Source organism: Odontesthes bonariensis, chromosome 9, assembly GCF_027942865.1.
Source record: "Odontesthes bonariensis isolate fOdoBon6 chromosome 9, fOdoBon6.hap1, whole genome shotgun sequence".
NCBI lineage: Eukaryota > Metazoa > Chordata > Actinopteri > Atheriniformes > Atherinopsidae > Odontesthes > Odontesthes bonariensis.
In genome coordinates this window covers 749641-765358 of record NC_134514.1, presented here as the reverse complement: position 1 = coordinate 765358, position 15718 = coordinate 749641, and the positions used below count along the sequence as shown (strand labels likewise).

Genomic DNA, 15718 nt, shown 5'->3' with positions numbered 1-15718 from the left:
GGTGACAGGTGACAGGTGACAGATGACAGGTACCTTATAGGTGACAGGGGACAGATGACAGGTGACAGATGACGGGACAGGTGACAGGTGACAGGTGACAGGTGACAGGGGACAGGTGACAGGTGACAGGGGACAGGTGACAGGTGACAGGTGACAGATGACGGGACAGGTGACAGGTGACAGATGACAGGTGACAGGGGACAGGTGACAGATGACAGGTGACAGGTGACAGATGACGGGACAGGTGACAGGTGACAGATGACAGGTGACAGGGGACAGATGACAGGTGACAGGTGACAGGTGACAGGTCACAGATGACAGGTGACAGATGACAGGTGACAAATGACAGGTGACAGGGGACAGGTGACAGATGACAGGTGACAGGGGACAGGTGACAGGGGACAGGTGACAGATGACAGGTGACAGGGGACAGGGGACAGGGGACAGGTGACAGATGACAGGTGACAGGGGACAGGTGACAGGGGACAGGTGACAGATGACAGGTGACAGGGGACAGGTGACAGATGACAGATGACAGATAACAGGTGACAGGGGACAGGTGACAGGGGACAGGTGACAGGTGACAGGTGACCGGTGACAGGTGACAGATGACAGGTGACAGGGGACAGGTGACAGGTGACGGGACAGGTGACAGGTGACTGGTGACAGATGACAGGTGACAGATGACAGGTGACAGGGGACAGGTGACAGGTGACGGGACAGGTGACAGATGACAGGTGACAGATGACAGGTGACAGGGGACAGGTGACAGATGACAGATGACAGGTGACAGGTGACAGGTGACAGGTGACAGATGACAGGTGACAGGGGACAGGTGACAGGTGACGGGACAGGTGACAGGTGACAGGTGACAGATGACAGGTGACAGATGACAGGTGACAGGTACCTTATAGGTGACAGGGGACAGGTGACAGATGACAGGTGACAGGTGACAGATGACGGGACAGGTGACAGGTGACAGATGACAGATGACAGGTGACAGGTGACAGGTGACAGATGACGGGACAGGTGACAGGTGACAGGGGACAGGTGACAGGTGACAGGTGACAGATGACGGGACAGGTGACAGGTGACAGGTGACAGATGACGTGACAGGTGACAGGTGACAGGTGACAGGTGACAGATGACAGGTGACAGATGACGGACAGGTGACAGGGGACAAGTGACAGGTGACAGGGGACAGGTGACAGGGGACAGGTGACAGGGGACAGGGGACAGGGGACAGGGGACAGGTGACAGATGACAGATGACGGGACAGGGGACAGGTGACAGGTGACAGATGACAGATGACAGGTGACAGGTGACAGGGGACAGGTGACAGGTGACAGGTGACAGATGACAGATGACAGGTGACAGATGACAGATAACAGGTGACAGATGACAGATGACAGATGACAGATGACAGGTGACAGGTGACAGATGACAGATGACGGGACAGGGGACAGGTGACAGGTGACAGATGACAGATGACAGGTGACAGGTGACAGGTGACAGATGACAGATGACAGGTGACAGATGACAGGGGACAGGTGACAGGTGACAGGGGACAGGGGACAGGGGACAGATGACAGATGACGGGACAGGGGACAGGTGACAGGTGACAGATGACAGATGACAGGTGACAGGGGACAGGTGACAGGTGACAGATGACAGATGACAGGTGACAGGTGACAGGTGACAGATGACAGGTGACAGATGACAGATGACAGGTGACAGATGACAGATAACAGGTGACAGATGACAGATGACAGATGACAGGTGACAGATGACAGATGACAGATGACAGGTGACAGGTGACAGATGACAGGTGATAGATGACAGGTGACAGATGACAGATGACAGATGACAGGTGACAGATGACAGATGACAGGTGACAGGTGACAGATGACAGATAACAGGTGACAGATGACAGATGACAGATGACAGGTGACAGATGACAGGTGACAGATGACAGATGACAGATGACGGGACAGGGGACAGGTGACAGGTGACAGATGACAGATGACAGGTGACAGGTGACAGGTGACAGGGGACAGGTGACAGGTGACAGGTGACAGATGACAGGTGATAGATGACAGATGACAGATGACAGGTACCTTATAGGTGACACAGATGCTGGAGTAGTTCCAGTGGGAGCAGATGTTGCAGATAGGACACATGATGAAGGAGTCTCCACTTTCACACACCTCCTTCCTGCAACACAGAACCAGCACAAGCTTTCAGGTGACCTCTGCAGGTGTTTGATTAGTGTCATCAGTAAGAGAGAAATATGAAGCACGTTGTCATGGTGATCGGATGTGGTTTTAAAGGTTCGTACGTACGCTGGAACGTCGGTGGCCACGAGCCAAAAGCCGACCAGGAAGACCAGAGTCCCGACCAGAGAGGCCGGCAGCAGCCAGCCGGTGTAGAAACCTGCAGCCGAACATTTTACTGAGAAACAGAGAAGCAGGAAGCTGACAGGTCAGAGGCGTTGCCATAGTTACCGATCCAGGCGAAGTAGAGCGCTATCTTCTCCCCAAAGTACTCCCGGATGTGGTCCAGAGGCTGGTAGCGTCTCCAGCAGGACCACTTGGCCCAGTGCGAGTACAGGATCTGCCTCAGACCCAAAGACTGGGGGCAGACCGGGGGCGGGGGCAGCTGGAAGGCACCCTGCAGACAGAGCTGGAGCATCAGGCCGACCCGATCCAGATCTGGGACCGGATCAGGGCTCAGGGTCCAGATCTGGGACCGGATCAGGGCTCAGGGTCCAGATCTGGTCCAGGATCCAGGTCTCACCTCATGCAGCGGGTACGCAGCACTGAAGACCTGCTCGGACACCAGCCGGTCCACTCCCACCTGCCCCTTCTTCACCGAGCCGTAGGGGGTCCGGGCCAGGATCTCGTACAGCTGGGGGACAGAAAGGAGACCTGAGACCGGCTCCTTCGTTCAGGGACCTCACGGTCCTGTGAGTGATGCTAAAAGTGTCTCTGACAGAACCTTTGTACTGTCCCTTTAAAGGAGCTCCACATCTATTCCTTTTTCTCCAGTTAAAACAACAACAGTCAGTAAAGCTGTGATGTTCAGTGTTAAACACAATGTTTTCTGCTTATTTCTACGGTTTGTTGGGGATTCAAACAGTTCTGTGCTTCAGAAACAGAAATATATATAATAATAATATATAGAAACATTTAGAAACAGCAGGACATCAGAATATGTGATAAAATAGATTAATTATCAGAGAACTTAAAGGGACAAATGTAAAAAAGGTGAAATGAGCCTTTAGATAAAGTTAAATATTCATGATTTTACTCTTAAAAACTGAAATCAACCCGTTAAACGTTCCTTTGGGGGAATCTGCTGTTATTCACTTTATAAAATCCCGTGGAAACGAGCCTGATTAAAGAAGAAAACTGTTCAGTTTTATCATTTATGAAGATAAAAGTCTTAAAAAACTAATGTTGCAGCTCTGCAACGTGTTTATGGAATGTGTTTTTCTCTGTTAAGCCACTTAACTCTGAGCTATGAACCATTCAGGCAGGAAAAAGGCTCCTAACTCAAGGGATGAACCAGTGTTGTGTCCAACTTAGCAAAGAAGCCGTTTTAAACTGGATCTTTAGGCACTTTGTTCCCAGCAGCCTGTCTCAGAGACACATCATTTGTTCCCATTTCTTTAGCTGCATCTGTGAAAAACAGCTTCATAGTTTCAACTTTTTTGTACATTTACATTAAAACTGCTTTCAGTTACCAAAAGAGTCAAATTAATATAAGAAATTCAGTTTTATAAAAAACCCTAATCCCAAAATAATGAATGTTATCACGTCTAAAAGTAGAAAAGTAGGAAAAAAAACAGACAATAATAAGAATTATATGTTATTCAACATTAAGAAAAAGTAAATAAGATTAAATTTAAAGCTTAAAAAGGAATATAAGATATAATCTAATGACTAATTATGGAACAATTAATATAAATTAAATGATTAAACTGTTTTATGCCACCAGAAATGAATAATCTAGAAGCTCTTTGTGGGTTTTAGACTGGAATTAAGATTTGTTCCCATTTCTTTAGCTGCATGTGTGAAAAACAGCAAAGATAACACAGTGTGACAGACAGAAAACAGGATTTCTGCAGCAACAAGGTGATTCCCAAAGAGCTGTTAGCTGAAAACTTGGCATATCTCAGCATGGTGTGCAGTGTGTCCTTAAAACATTTGAGGAAACTGGACAAGTGGAGGACAGAAGAAGAAGTGTCAGGCCTAAAGAACTATCTCCAGCAGATGAACAGGATCTGAAAGTGATGTCCTTAAGAAAGAGGAAAACATCCAGCAAAGACCTGACACAGGAGCTGAGAGATGCATCTGGACCTTCAGCTGATCCATCTGCTGTTGGCCCAAGCCTCATCAGAGATGGGCTCCATGGAAGGGTGGCTGTCAGGAAGCCTGATCAGAAATGGGCTCCATGGAAGGGTGGCTGTCAAGAAGCCTGATCAGAAATGGGCTCCATGGAAGGGTGCCATAAAGCATAACTCAGACCTCATTCAAAGTTTATGTGACAGGAGACTCTCGGCTTTAACTGAACCAAAGGGTTTGTTGATACATTATACAGCTTTGACACAACGGCAGTTTACGTTTTAGGAAGACTACATCTCGGCCGAGGTGTCTCTCCCACTCAAATCCCCACTCTAAATTCGATACTGCACCAATTCCTCAAACAAATGTCTCTCATGTCCAAAATATCTGCCCGATCTGGACAAATTTTACTTCAAAACGTAGGTATTTTTGTCCTCTTTCACCCAAAGTCACACTCATTGAGCTCTGCCACACAGATTTCTTACAAATTGCCTCTGAGGCCAGAGGTCGCCTCTCCATTTCCATTATAAAGGCCTAAAGTCATCAAATTCGGGTGAAAAATTATTTTAAAACTGCCATAAAAAAAACAAGCCACACATAGTAGCCGAATGAAAATTACACCGCTGGCTTCTGCCGTCTCTTGGGGCGCTGACGGTTCAAGAATTATTCGGATACAACTTTTACTTTTCGAACAGCGACCGTTTGTTCAAGACAGTCGAGTGCAGTCAAAATTATAGTGCAATTTTAAGAAGCCATAGTGAGCGTACATGTCAGACACACGAGCTGCACCGGCTCCTGTTACCGGGGCAACGCCTTGAGCCGCACCTGCTCCTGTTACCGGGGCAACGCCTTGTTAGCCTGCTCTGTTCTAAGTTTCCAAATTCCAAAGAAGAGCTTTGGGATGTCCTTCAAGAAGCCTGGAGAACTATTCCTGAAGACTCTTTAAAGAAAGGACAGAAAGATATTCACGTCAAAGCTGCTCAAAACTGAACTAACTCTGGTTCTGCCTCAGATTCTGGGTTTATGTTCATGTTGGAACATGTTCCAGTGAATCAGCTGCTTCCTGTTTTTATATAAAACATAAAGAAATGAGATCTGGATCAGGAGTCCTGAACAGTTCTTACTGCTTACACACTGTGTTTGCAGAGTGTGTTTGAGTTGGAGGCGTCGGCTCCGGCAGCATCCGCCTGCTGACTGAAACATCCTGAAACATCCTGTTTGAAGCTCTGCTGGAACATGACGTCACGTCTTCAGATCAGAACACCATTAATATCTGATCATCATTTTCTGTCAGGTTCAGGATGTTATATATTAATATATATATATATATATATATTATATATATTATTATAACTATATTATAACTGTTTCTGGGTTCGTCCCTTTTACAGAATAAATATTTTTCTGTGTTTTCTGGACATAAAAACGATGGTTTCAGGAAGATGAAGCGACTTCCAGAGTTTGGACCAGAGGTCAGCTGATGGGTTCAGAACTCATCTGTTGGGTTCATGGTTCTGAGAGTTTCTTCTTCTTGTTTGTTCACCCACACAGACCTCGGGGATGGTAAGTGGAGCTTCTTCACTTTGTTAACAGCATCTGGAAGCTGGTTCCACCATCACGGAACCACCAGTGAGAGCAGTCTGGACTAAGACTGAGGGATGGTAGAACCAGAACCAGAACCAGACCTGAACCTGAACGGAGGGGAACACACTCCTGGGTCTGCAGCAGCTGGTTAAACTCAGTCATACCGGCTGATGCTCCTTCTGGACCTCTGAGTTCCTCTCAGGAACCTCGCCTGGTTCTGGTTCTGTTCTGTTCTGTTCTGTTCTGTTCTGGTTCTGGTTCTGGTTCTGGTTCTGGTTCTGTTCTGGTTCTGTTCTGGTTCTGTTCTGGTTTGGTTTGGTTTGGTTTGGTTTTGTTTTGTTCTGGTTCTGTTTTGTTTTGTTTTGTTTTGGTTCCTTCAGGTGAAACATATTCAGAGTGTACGGACTTGTGTGCCTCAGGGCCCTGAACCAGCTGACATCACGCCTCCGTCCTCCATCAGATTCTCTGAGCAGGTAAATAACTGAGATGTCGTACAGCGCTTGAACTCACCACCTGGTGTCTCTGAGTGGTCTTGAAGAAGGTCTCTCTGTCGTCGCTGCCCAGGAACCTACAGACAGAGAGCAGGTGAGAATAACCACGGAGCAGCAGCTGGACACATCTGGACGTAGCAGCAGCTGGACGTAGCAGCAGCTGGACACATCTGGACGGGGCAGCGCACCTCTGCAGCTTGCTGGCCCTGAACTGACAGGTGTAGTAGTCGGGCGGGGGGGCGGGGACGTCCTGGGACAGCAGGTTGGGCAGAGACAGTCTGGAGAGCAGGTGCGCGGACCAGTTCACGATGGAAGCGTGGACCACCTGCAGAGGCACCCGGAGGCTGATCTCCTCAGCGTAGTAACACAGGACCCCCCACGGAGCGCTGAGGAGGACGAAGCAGACCCTCTTCTTCGCCTGGAGGACCTCCCTCTGTGGGCAGAAAGACAGACCATCACAGACAGGCTTCACCAGCTGTCATCTGTTTCCAAGGAGCCCTGAAGACCCTCCAACAGCGAGTCGATCCTCTCCTGAAACCGCCTCCATCTGCTCCTCCTTAATGACGGGTGCCGATGCCGAAGCCGAAGGCCTTGTGGCGCCTTTCCACTAGCTCGCTTCGGCTCGGTGCGCTATTGCGTGTTTCCACTAGCACGCCGTACCTGCAACCGGGTAGATTTTCCGTACCACCTCAGCCCTGGTTCAAAGCGGGCCGAAGCGTTACTAAAAACGTGACGTCAGCCGATTGCCTTCCACTGATTGGGAGATGAGTGTCGTCAATGGAAGCGTCATAACGCGGATAATAAAAGCCTGCGTTAGCAACCGTTAGCTTACACTGTAGCACAATGACCTCAATCAGTGTGCTACAACGTTTGGCTCTCATTAGTCAAAAGGAATTCTGGCAAAATGGGAAAAAGTGGGAAAATTGTGGATGGGAAAATGCATTGAAAATGAGAAAATAGGGTAGTTTTTGGCAGTTGGCACAGCCAGACAGCATCGCACAGACCTCATTCAAAGTTTATATGTGACAGGCAACTCTCGGCTTTAACTGAACTAAAGGGTTTGTTAATACATTATACAGCTTTGACACAACGGCAGTTTACGTTTTAAGAAGACTACATCTCAGCTGAGGTGTCTCTCTCACTCAAACCCTCGCTCAAAAATTGATACTGCACCAATTCCTCGAACAAATGTCTCATGTCCAAAATATCTGCCCGATTTGGACAAATTTGACTTCAAAACGTAGGTATTTTTGTCCTCTTTCACACAAAGTCACACTCATTGAGCTCTGCCACACATGTTTCTTACAAATTGCCTCTGAGCGCAGAGAGTCGTCCCTCCAGTTGACATCCCACCCATTATAAACGCCTAAAATCATAAAATTAATGTGAAAAAATCATTTTAAAACTGCCATAAAAAACGAGCCACACATAGTAGCCGAATGAAAATCACACCGCTGGCTTCTGCCGTCTCTTGGGGCGCTGACGGTTCAAGAATTATTCGGAAACGACTTTTACTTTTCGAACAGCGACCGTTTGTTCGAGACAGTCGAGTGCAGTCAAAATTAAAGTGCAATTTTAAGAAGCCATAGTGAGCGTACATGTCAGAGACACAGACACCTGCTGCTGTTACCGGGGCAACGAGCCGCACCTGCTCCTGTTACCGGGGCAACGCCTTGTTAGCCTGCTCTGTTCTAAGACTGCTTATGAGGGCAGAGCCAAGATGGCTGCCCTGTTATAACAGCTTCATGTTATAAATCTGATTGCTTTTCTCCTTTAAACTGATAGTGAGGGGAAGTTTGAAAATACCCACAATGCAATGGGACAATGCATTGAAAAGCACTTAACGAGGCCATTTTGAAAATGCCATAAAAGCTGTATTTTAAACAGGACCTTGATAAAAATGACATAACTGTCTTCAGCAGACATGTCTTGCAGACTAAGTTTTCTGACAGGACTTCCAGGTTCAGCCTTACCTGTTCGTCCTGTTTGTCCTCAGACTCCAACTCTTACAGTTGAGCCCTTCTTCGTGTTTGTTTTGAAATGTTAAACCTCTGAGTTCTGTGTTTTCACCTGAAACAAACTCTGCAGCACTGATGTGTAATCGAGGTAAACGCTTCTTCCCCTCGATTACCTGAGTAAACACACCTGTTGTCACACAACTGCTGGCTTTAACAACAGAAGGAAGAAGTGATCATTGAATGTTTGACTTCACTTTCAGGTTAGTTTGTTTTCCTCACCTTCTCCTGCAGGAGTCCAGCATGTCTCAGTCTCTTCAGAAACTCCTCCCTCCATTTCCTGTGGGCGGGGCTAACACCAGAGCCGTCCTCCTTTGAGCTCCGAGGCTCCTCCCACACCAACACAAAATCTGAGCAAATAGCACCAATTCCACTCAGAATCGATTATTTTACAGCTTCCATAAACATTCTTCATAAAATATCAAACATTGTCTCAAATGCTGAATGTATTTCCGAGGGATTTTACCATGAAGTTAGTCATTAAGCACTAATATTTAGTTTATTTGGACCACTTTTGTCAGATTTGACTTACAGAAACTCTAAACCAGTTTTGACTTGTTCCAGTGAAGAACAGTTTGTGTCTTTGTCTGATAAAAGCATGAACAACCATCTGAAAGTCACGTAGGAGGATGAACTGAAAAGCTTGTTCTGATTGGTTTGTCACATTTAAAGGTTCTTTACACCTGAGGCACAACCCAAAAACAATTATTTCCTTTGTGTTCGTGTTCACGTAAAGGAAACTGGGCTCCATCCATGATCTCCAAGACAGTTTACAGAGATAAAAGATGGAAGATAAACCTGTGAATCATCTGCAAAATAAAGAAAGTTTTTATTCTTTTTAACCACAGAGGAAGCAAAGACACAGCAAATGGCTGTGTTCAAAACCGCATACTGCATACTACATACTGCATACTGCATACTACATACTGATCGATCAGACAGTATGCAGAGTGTTTACCCACAATGCATTTCGCTCCTGCCCGAGCCGAAATCAGCCGGCCTGAAGCTGATTTCTCTTAAGCTCTAAACTCTGTAAACTTTAGCAACATTTGAAACATTTTCAGGTGAGAAAGTAGTCGTTTAGATCCCCAACGTGTTGAAAACCTGACAAAATACCGGCTGTTTACCATTTTGTTCCCACGAATTCGACGCTACTAAAGCTAGCCGCAGTGAGCAACGCACTTCCTGTTATTTTCACAAAATAAAATACCCGTTGCCTTTTATCATAGGGAAAGCCATTACCATACAATTGGTGCTTTTGTTTTGAAAACAGGAAGTGAACCTACCCTCGTTGTAGCTAGCTTGAAACTGCCGTTTTGACAGGAAATGACGATCGGCGACGTCACGTTATGTTGCATCTTGGGTAGTTTGAGTATGAGTAGTAACCTCATGATGCATACCCAACATTTCAGAGAATCTAGTATGCATCCGGGAACTTCTCGCTTACTCAAACTCGCATACTAACTCAGAAAGTTAGTATGAGTAGTAGAAGTAGGAGAAGTATGCGGTTTTGAACACAGTCAATGAGATGAGAACGGGGCCCAAAATGGAGCCCTGAGGGGCCCCACAAGTCAGTGGGAACGCAGTTGAGGAACCAACGAGTTCAGCCTCACCGACTTTAGTCGCTCCATCGCTGAACACGTTCCTGTCCCGAGGCTGAGCTGGTGCATTCTGGGAAACAACAACAAACAACAACATGAACCTCCCCCAGACTAAAGACCAACACAGAAACAGCTGAAAATTACCCTTTTTGCCCCTTTGAATGCATGTGTGATCGTTCCCGTCTCATTACTGTTTCTGTCCTTCCTGAGATGGAAATCAGACATTCGGTTTAATGGCTGATGATGTCATCATCCCTGTATCTGCTCTGCCTTCAAGAACATTTGGTGTGTTTCTGAGTGTTTGTGCAGCTAATGAGGGCAGATTTCACTCTTCCTGCCACTTCATGCCTCCATTGTTGCTGATGAGGCTGACGACAAACACGGGGACGATGAAGGGAGGGAGCCCAGAACAAACATCTGGAGCCGCCATGTCTCCCGTCCTCACACACTTCCTGTTTCCCGCGGCAGCCAAACAAAATCAATCATCTTCCTTCAGATGTGACATAAAGAAACCGTTTCAGTCTCCCAGCCTCCCAGCTGCACTGATAACGAGCTGTTTCAGTCTTTATGGAGAACTTTTACCAAATATGTTTCAATCATTTAATCTCTTCAAACTTTTCAGTTATTTTATTTTATTTTATTTAATTTAATTTATTTTATTTTACTTTAGTAAAAGCTTTTTGAATCTTTGAATCTTAAATTTGGTCATTTTCTGTGAAACTTTACCGTCTGCTTCACTGTTTTTACATCCAACCATATTATTTGTATTAGTAATTAAACAGAATCCAGAAGCTTGGATGTTAGACAGAGGTGGGTAGTAACGAGTTACATTTGAGTAAGTTTTTGAAATAATTATACTTTTAGGAGTAGTTTTAAATCTCTATACTTTTTACTTTTCCTTGAGTAGATGTGTGCAGCAGAAACTGTCCTCTTACTCCGCTACATTAGGCTACAATGAGCTGGTTACTTTTCTTCTTACCTCTTTGGTATTCTACGCCTCATTATTTTTATCCCCCCGCGTACGCCTCATTTTAATGTTTTATTCTGACAGAGAGAGAGACTTCCGCCAAAGGCTCTACCACCTGACTGTGTTCCACCAATCAGACGCAGCCGTGCAGTCTGGTCACGTGACCGTACTCGATCTCAGCGGCGGGACGGGTTAGCTTTAGCATTAGCAGTCGTAGCAAACAAAGAAAGAAACAGATGAAAAATGTCAGAACCAACGGTGGGAAATGAAGACGCAGACGAGGCCTCATACTGAAAGCATGTTTACCTTACAAAGAGTGAGAAACAGCAGCTACATTATGTGTCTTCTGTGGCAACCAAAACAAACGCACATTTCAGCAGAAACTCAACATCTAACTTGAGGAAACATGTAGCGCTAAGTTTCCTAAACTCGTTTTCCCCCCATGGATAGGTGAATGTTTGTTTTTTAGGTTACATATGGGTTCCATATGTTTTAAACATTTCCTAAGTCTCTTTTATTTGTTATTCAAGTTCTTGAATTTACCTGGATTATTTTAATTTAAGCTATTTTGTAATTAATGAATTCATTTTAATTTATTTGATCAATGGGATGAACTCTAATTTGCCTAAAGATGATTATTTAGTATTTTTGTCTGTCTGATTGAATGCTTGTGTTAACAAATAAATCAGACGTTACTCAACAGTTACTCAGTACTCGAGTAGTTTTTTACTCTGTAGGGTCGGGGGTACCTCGGTGATGCTGCCGTAGTCGTTTTCCAGGTTGGTTTCCATGGCGATGAGCGTAGCGCCGTCTTCGCCCGGCTCCCCTCTCCTCCTCATCCTCCCCCACCTTCGTCCTTCTGCTGGGACACACAAACTCAAACGTGTTCCTCAGCAAAAAGGGACTTTTTGGTGAAGTAAACTCTATTAGAGTAAATGTCATAATTTCTAACTTGTATTTTTAATATTCAGTAAGAACTGGAGCTTCTTAAGTAAAATTAAATATTTTATTAACGTAATACATGAATTATGGGGGAAGAGTAAGTTTTACTTAGGTCTCCTCATACAATTTAAATGTTTAATAGTTGTATGTACATAAACATAGAAATACTACATGAACTTTACTCTGAAAGTGTATCGTTAAAATCTACTAAGTTAGTGGTTCCCAACCTTTTTTGGCCTGAGTTCCCCTCACACATACAACGCGTGCGATGATTCTCCAAAAGTAGAGCAACACAGTGGTTATTACATGAAAATCATTTTATTTAATATCCTTAACTTGAACATAAAATTCTCAGGCTTTCTCTCTTTTTTTTTTTTAAATCAGTTGACTTCAACATAAGAATAAAAAACATTTTCTTGAAATATAAATAATTAACCAAAATAGCATAAATACTAAATCAAAATAATCTTCCTTTGTTATCTAACTTAAACAGGTAACATTTCTCTTTTTTTTAAAGGGATATGCCACCCCCAGGCCCGACTTCCTCAAACAAACCAGCGTGAAGCAGCCGGGGGATTCCCAAAGACGTAGCGGGGAGTGTGCTTCGGCTGTGTTTACCGCACTGGAAACTAGTTCCCAAACCGACATGAGCAAACCAAGCCTTGCGTGTAGATTTACACAGTCATTTGCACTCGATGTGAAAGTACACCACTCACACAGTAATTAGAAGGTAAATCAAGTAAAATAATTCACGTTGGGCGAAATATTTCGATTGGCGACGCTGGCGACGCTAGCATGTATGTATTACGTGCAACCAAGCAGTGGTCAGTGAGATTCGGACAATGCCTGGGTCGCCAGGAAAACGCTCCCACACACTTATTTACGTCTCGGGAATGCGGGGATACACTTAATTTGGCCTGGGGGTGGCATATCCCTTTAAGAATACATGAACATAACTCATTTCTCTCTCTTTTTAAGAATACATTAACAGGCCCAACTCATGTAAAATTCATCACAAAACTGGAGTCTCCTTCATAAACAGTCCTCCATAAAAGTGTGACGCCTTGATAAATAAAAAAATAAATAAAAAAAAAACTCTGCTGCGTACCCCCTGCAGTACCTCCGCGTACCACTAGGGGGACGCGTATCACAGTTTGGGAACCACTGTACTAAGTTACTTCATAACAGCAAATACTACAGATATGTAACATTTACTTAACATTTTGAGTAAAATGATGTTCCTGCCTATGAAAAACAAGTAGACTTTACTTCATTTGTTTAAATAAATATAACTTAAATATATAAATATAATTTTTAAGTTGCATTTATATTTTACGGCATTTTAACGTTTTATAGCATTTTTATATTCTATTTAATTTTATTTATAACCTTGTCTGTATGCTGCAACTGCAAAGTAATTTCCCAGCTGGGATGAATAAAGTACTTCTATTCTATTAAAACTTAGATGTAATTAAGTAAATGTTACTTAATATCTTCAAAACTGTTGTTTTATGGTAAGTAAAATTTACTTGATATTGCGGTCGGGATGAATCGTTTTCAGATCATTTTCTGTGTTCAGGTTCTCCTCTGAGTGGTGTTAAACATCACCTGATGGAGTCTGATACGCTGAAACCTTTTGACCAATAAGAATGATTCTTGTTGGTTTGAAAGTTTCCTGTTTGAGGCTGAAGGAACGTTTCCTAAAGGAACCGGCTGCTCAGGAAGCAGAGCTCTCACAGGTATGGATCTCTGATCAGGAACCTGATCAGGAACCTGAAGAGGAGCAGAGTCTTCAGGTGTGAACAGGTGATGAAGTCCTGGATGAGAAGCAGCCAATCAGAGCTCAGCCTCAGCGTGTTGGAGGAAAAGTCTGAATGAACTGATGGAGCCATTAAAGCTATGAACTGTGTGTTTAAAGGGTTCAAAGTTCATATTTCCATCAGACAGAAATCTTTCTGTGAGCTTCTTTGAGCTGAAGACTTGATCAATAAATCAAGACTGATCAATAGATCCCCATCACTGGATATAAAGAAGAAAACATTTCTAACCTTTAAGGTTCATTTTCCCTCTGCTTCCATCAGTTCTTTATATTTTATTTTATATATATATTTAATATATTTTATTTTATTATATATATTTCATATATTTTATTTTATTATATATATTTCATATATTCATATATTTTATTTTATTATATATATTTCATATATTTTATTTTATTATATATATTCCATATATTTTATTTTATTATAAATATTTCATATATTGATATATTTCTTTATTCCTTTCACCGTTTCTGGATCATTCTTGTTTTCATCCTTTTATGGTTTTTAGATTAATTTTTTGCCTAAAATGTTCTGCATGAGTCGGTTTGAAGCTGAATCAGCTGTTTGGATCAATAAGGTTTATCATCACAGATAAATTATTAATGTAAATATATTTTATTTATTCAGCCCTTTATCCTTACAATGTACCAAAGTGCTTTACAGCAGGTAATAAATAAAGAGAAGAAGTAAAAACGAATAAAAACAATAAAAGAACAGTGAAAGCAATAAAATACAACAAAACCAAATAAGATAACATAAGATCAAATATAATAATGATTAATAACACTGATCCTTCAGTTTGCTGATGGGATTTTCTACATTTTAACTTCGGTTCACGGAACAGAAACAGAATAAAACAAAGTTAAACTTTTTCTGCAGTTTGATCCTGAACAGGAGAACAAACCGAAACTTTCTGTGGAAGTTTTAATCCAGTAAAATAAAATAATTCATTATTTATCTCACAGAATCCAAACAGCCTCCGTGGCAGAGTCACTGCGCGCGTGCGCGCGTCCCGTGCGGTTTGACTCACCTGCGCGTGCAGACGGTGCCGGTTCAGGTGCAGCTCCGGCTCTGCTGCAGCTGGTGGAGCTTCCGAGTGTGCAGGCTCAGGCTGAAGCCACGCCCCTTGGGCAAACCACGCCCCTCTGCTAAGCCGCGCCCCCAGTGTACCTGGACAGTGTTGGTCCCGCCTTCACAGTAAAGTTCAGACCAACAGTAAACTAAAGCTGTGGCTGCTGTTACAGAACAGCACAGTCAGCTGATGCCGCAGGCTATGCTGCCCCCTGCTGGTTCTGACCGCAGCTGCAGGTCCAGATGACCTGTGCACATCCTGAGTCTCTACTGCTTCTTCTTTAGAGCTTTTTTCTGTGAAAACTCAGATTTATGAAACCTTTCTCTGAGCTGGTTTGGGTGCTTTGCTGCTGGAAGGACTTTTTTTTACATCTGTTATGATGAGTAACCATGGCAACAAGTGAGTCGTTAACCTGTTGGAGCGGCCGAATCAAGATGGACGGGAACAAAATGGAGGAAAAAGGAGGAGGAAGTTTGAGCTTGGAGCTCGTCTGCATGAGTAAAAAAAGATGGCTCATCTTTAATGAGTTCTGGACCCAACAGATTCATCTTTAATGAGTTCTGGACCCAACAGATTCATCTTTAATGGGTTCTGGACCCAACAGATTCATCTTTAATGGGTTCTGGACCCAACAGATTCATCTTTAATGAGTTCTGGACTCAACAGATTCATCTTTAATGAGTTCTGGACCCAACAGATTCATCTTCAATGGGTTCTGGACCCAACAGATTCATCTTTAATGAGTTCTGGACCCAACAGATTCATCTTTAATGGGTTCTGGACCCAACAGATTCATCTTCAATGGGTTCTGGACCCAACAGATTCATCTTTAATGGGTTCTGGACCCAACAGATTCATCTTTAATGAGTTCTGG

At 43.8% G+C, this 15718-nt stretch overlaps 1 protein-coding gene across 3 annotated transcripts in view; it reads right to left on the bottom strand.

The window, feature by feature from the left end:
- ano7 (anoctamin 7) overlaps positions 1-14949 on the bottom strand; it is a 29908-nt gene extending 14959 nt beyond the window's left edge. The window contains exons 1-10 of one of the 3 annotated variants that reach the window (XR_012770279.1): positions 14803-14949; positions 11754-11866; positions 10050-10107; positions 8659-8786; positions 6610-6854; positions 6441-6498; positions 2797-2907; positions 2505-2670; positions 2343-2433; positions 2118-2214 (exon numbers count right to left, since the gene is read on the bottom strand). Coding sequence is in view for 2 of the 3 variants with exons in the window: in XM_075472701.1 (XP_075328816.1) it covers positions 2118-2214; positions 2343-2433; positions 2505-2670; positions 2797-2907; positions 6441-6498; positions 6610-6854; positions 8659-8786; positions 10050-10107; positions 11754-11843 (1044 nt within the window). In the remaining variant the exon portion in view is untranslated. The remainder of the gene's footprint in view (positions 1-2117; positions 2215-2342; positions 2434-2504; positions 2671-2796; positions 2908-6440; positions 6499-6609; positions 6855-8658; positions 8787-10049; positions 10108-11753; positions 11867-14802) is intronic. The other 2 variants (XM_075472701.1, XM_075472702.1) reach the window with 2 other exon arrangements.
- Between the last annotated feature and the right edge of the window lie 769 nt (positions 14950-15718).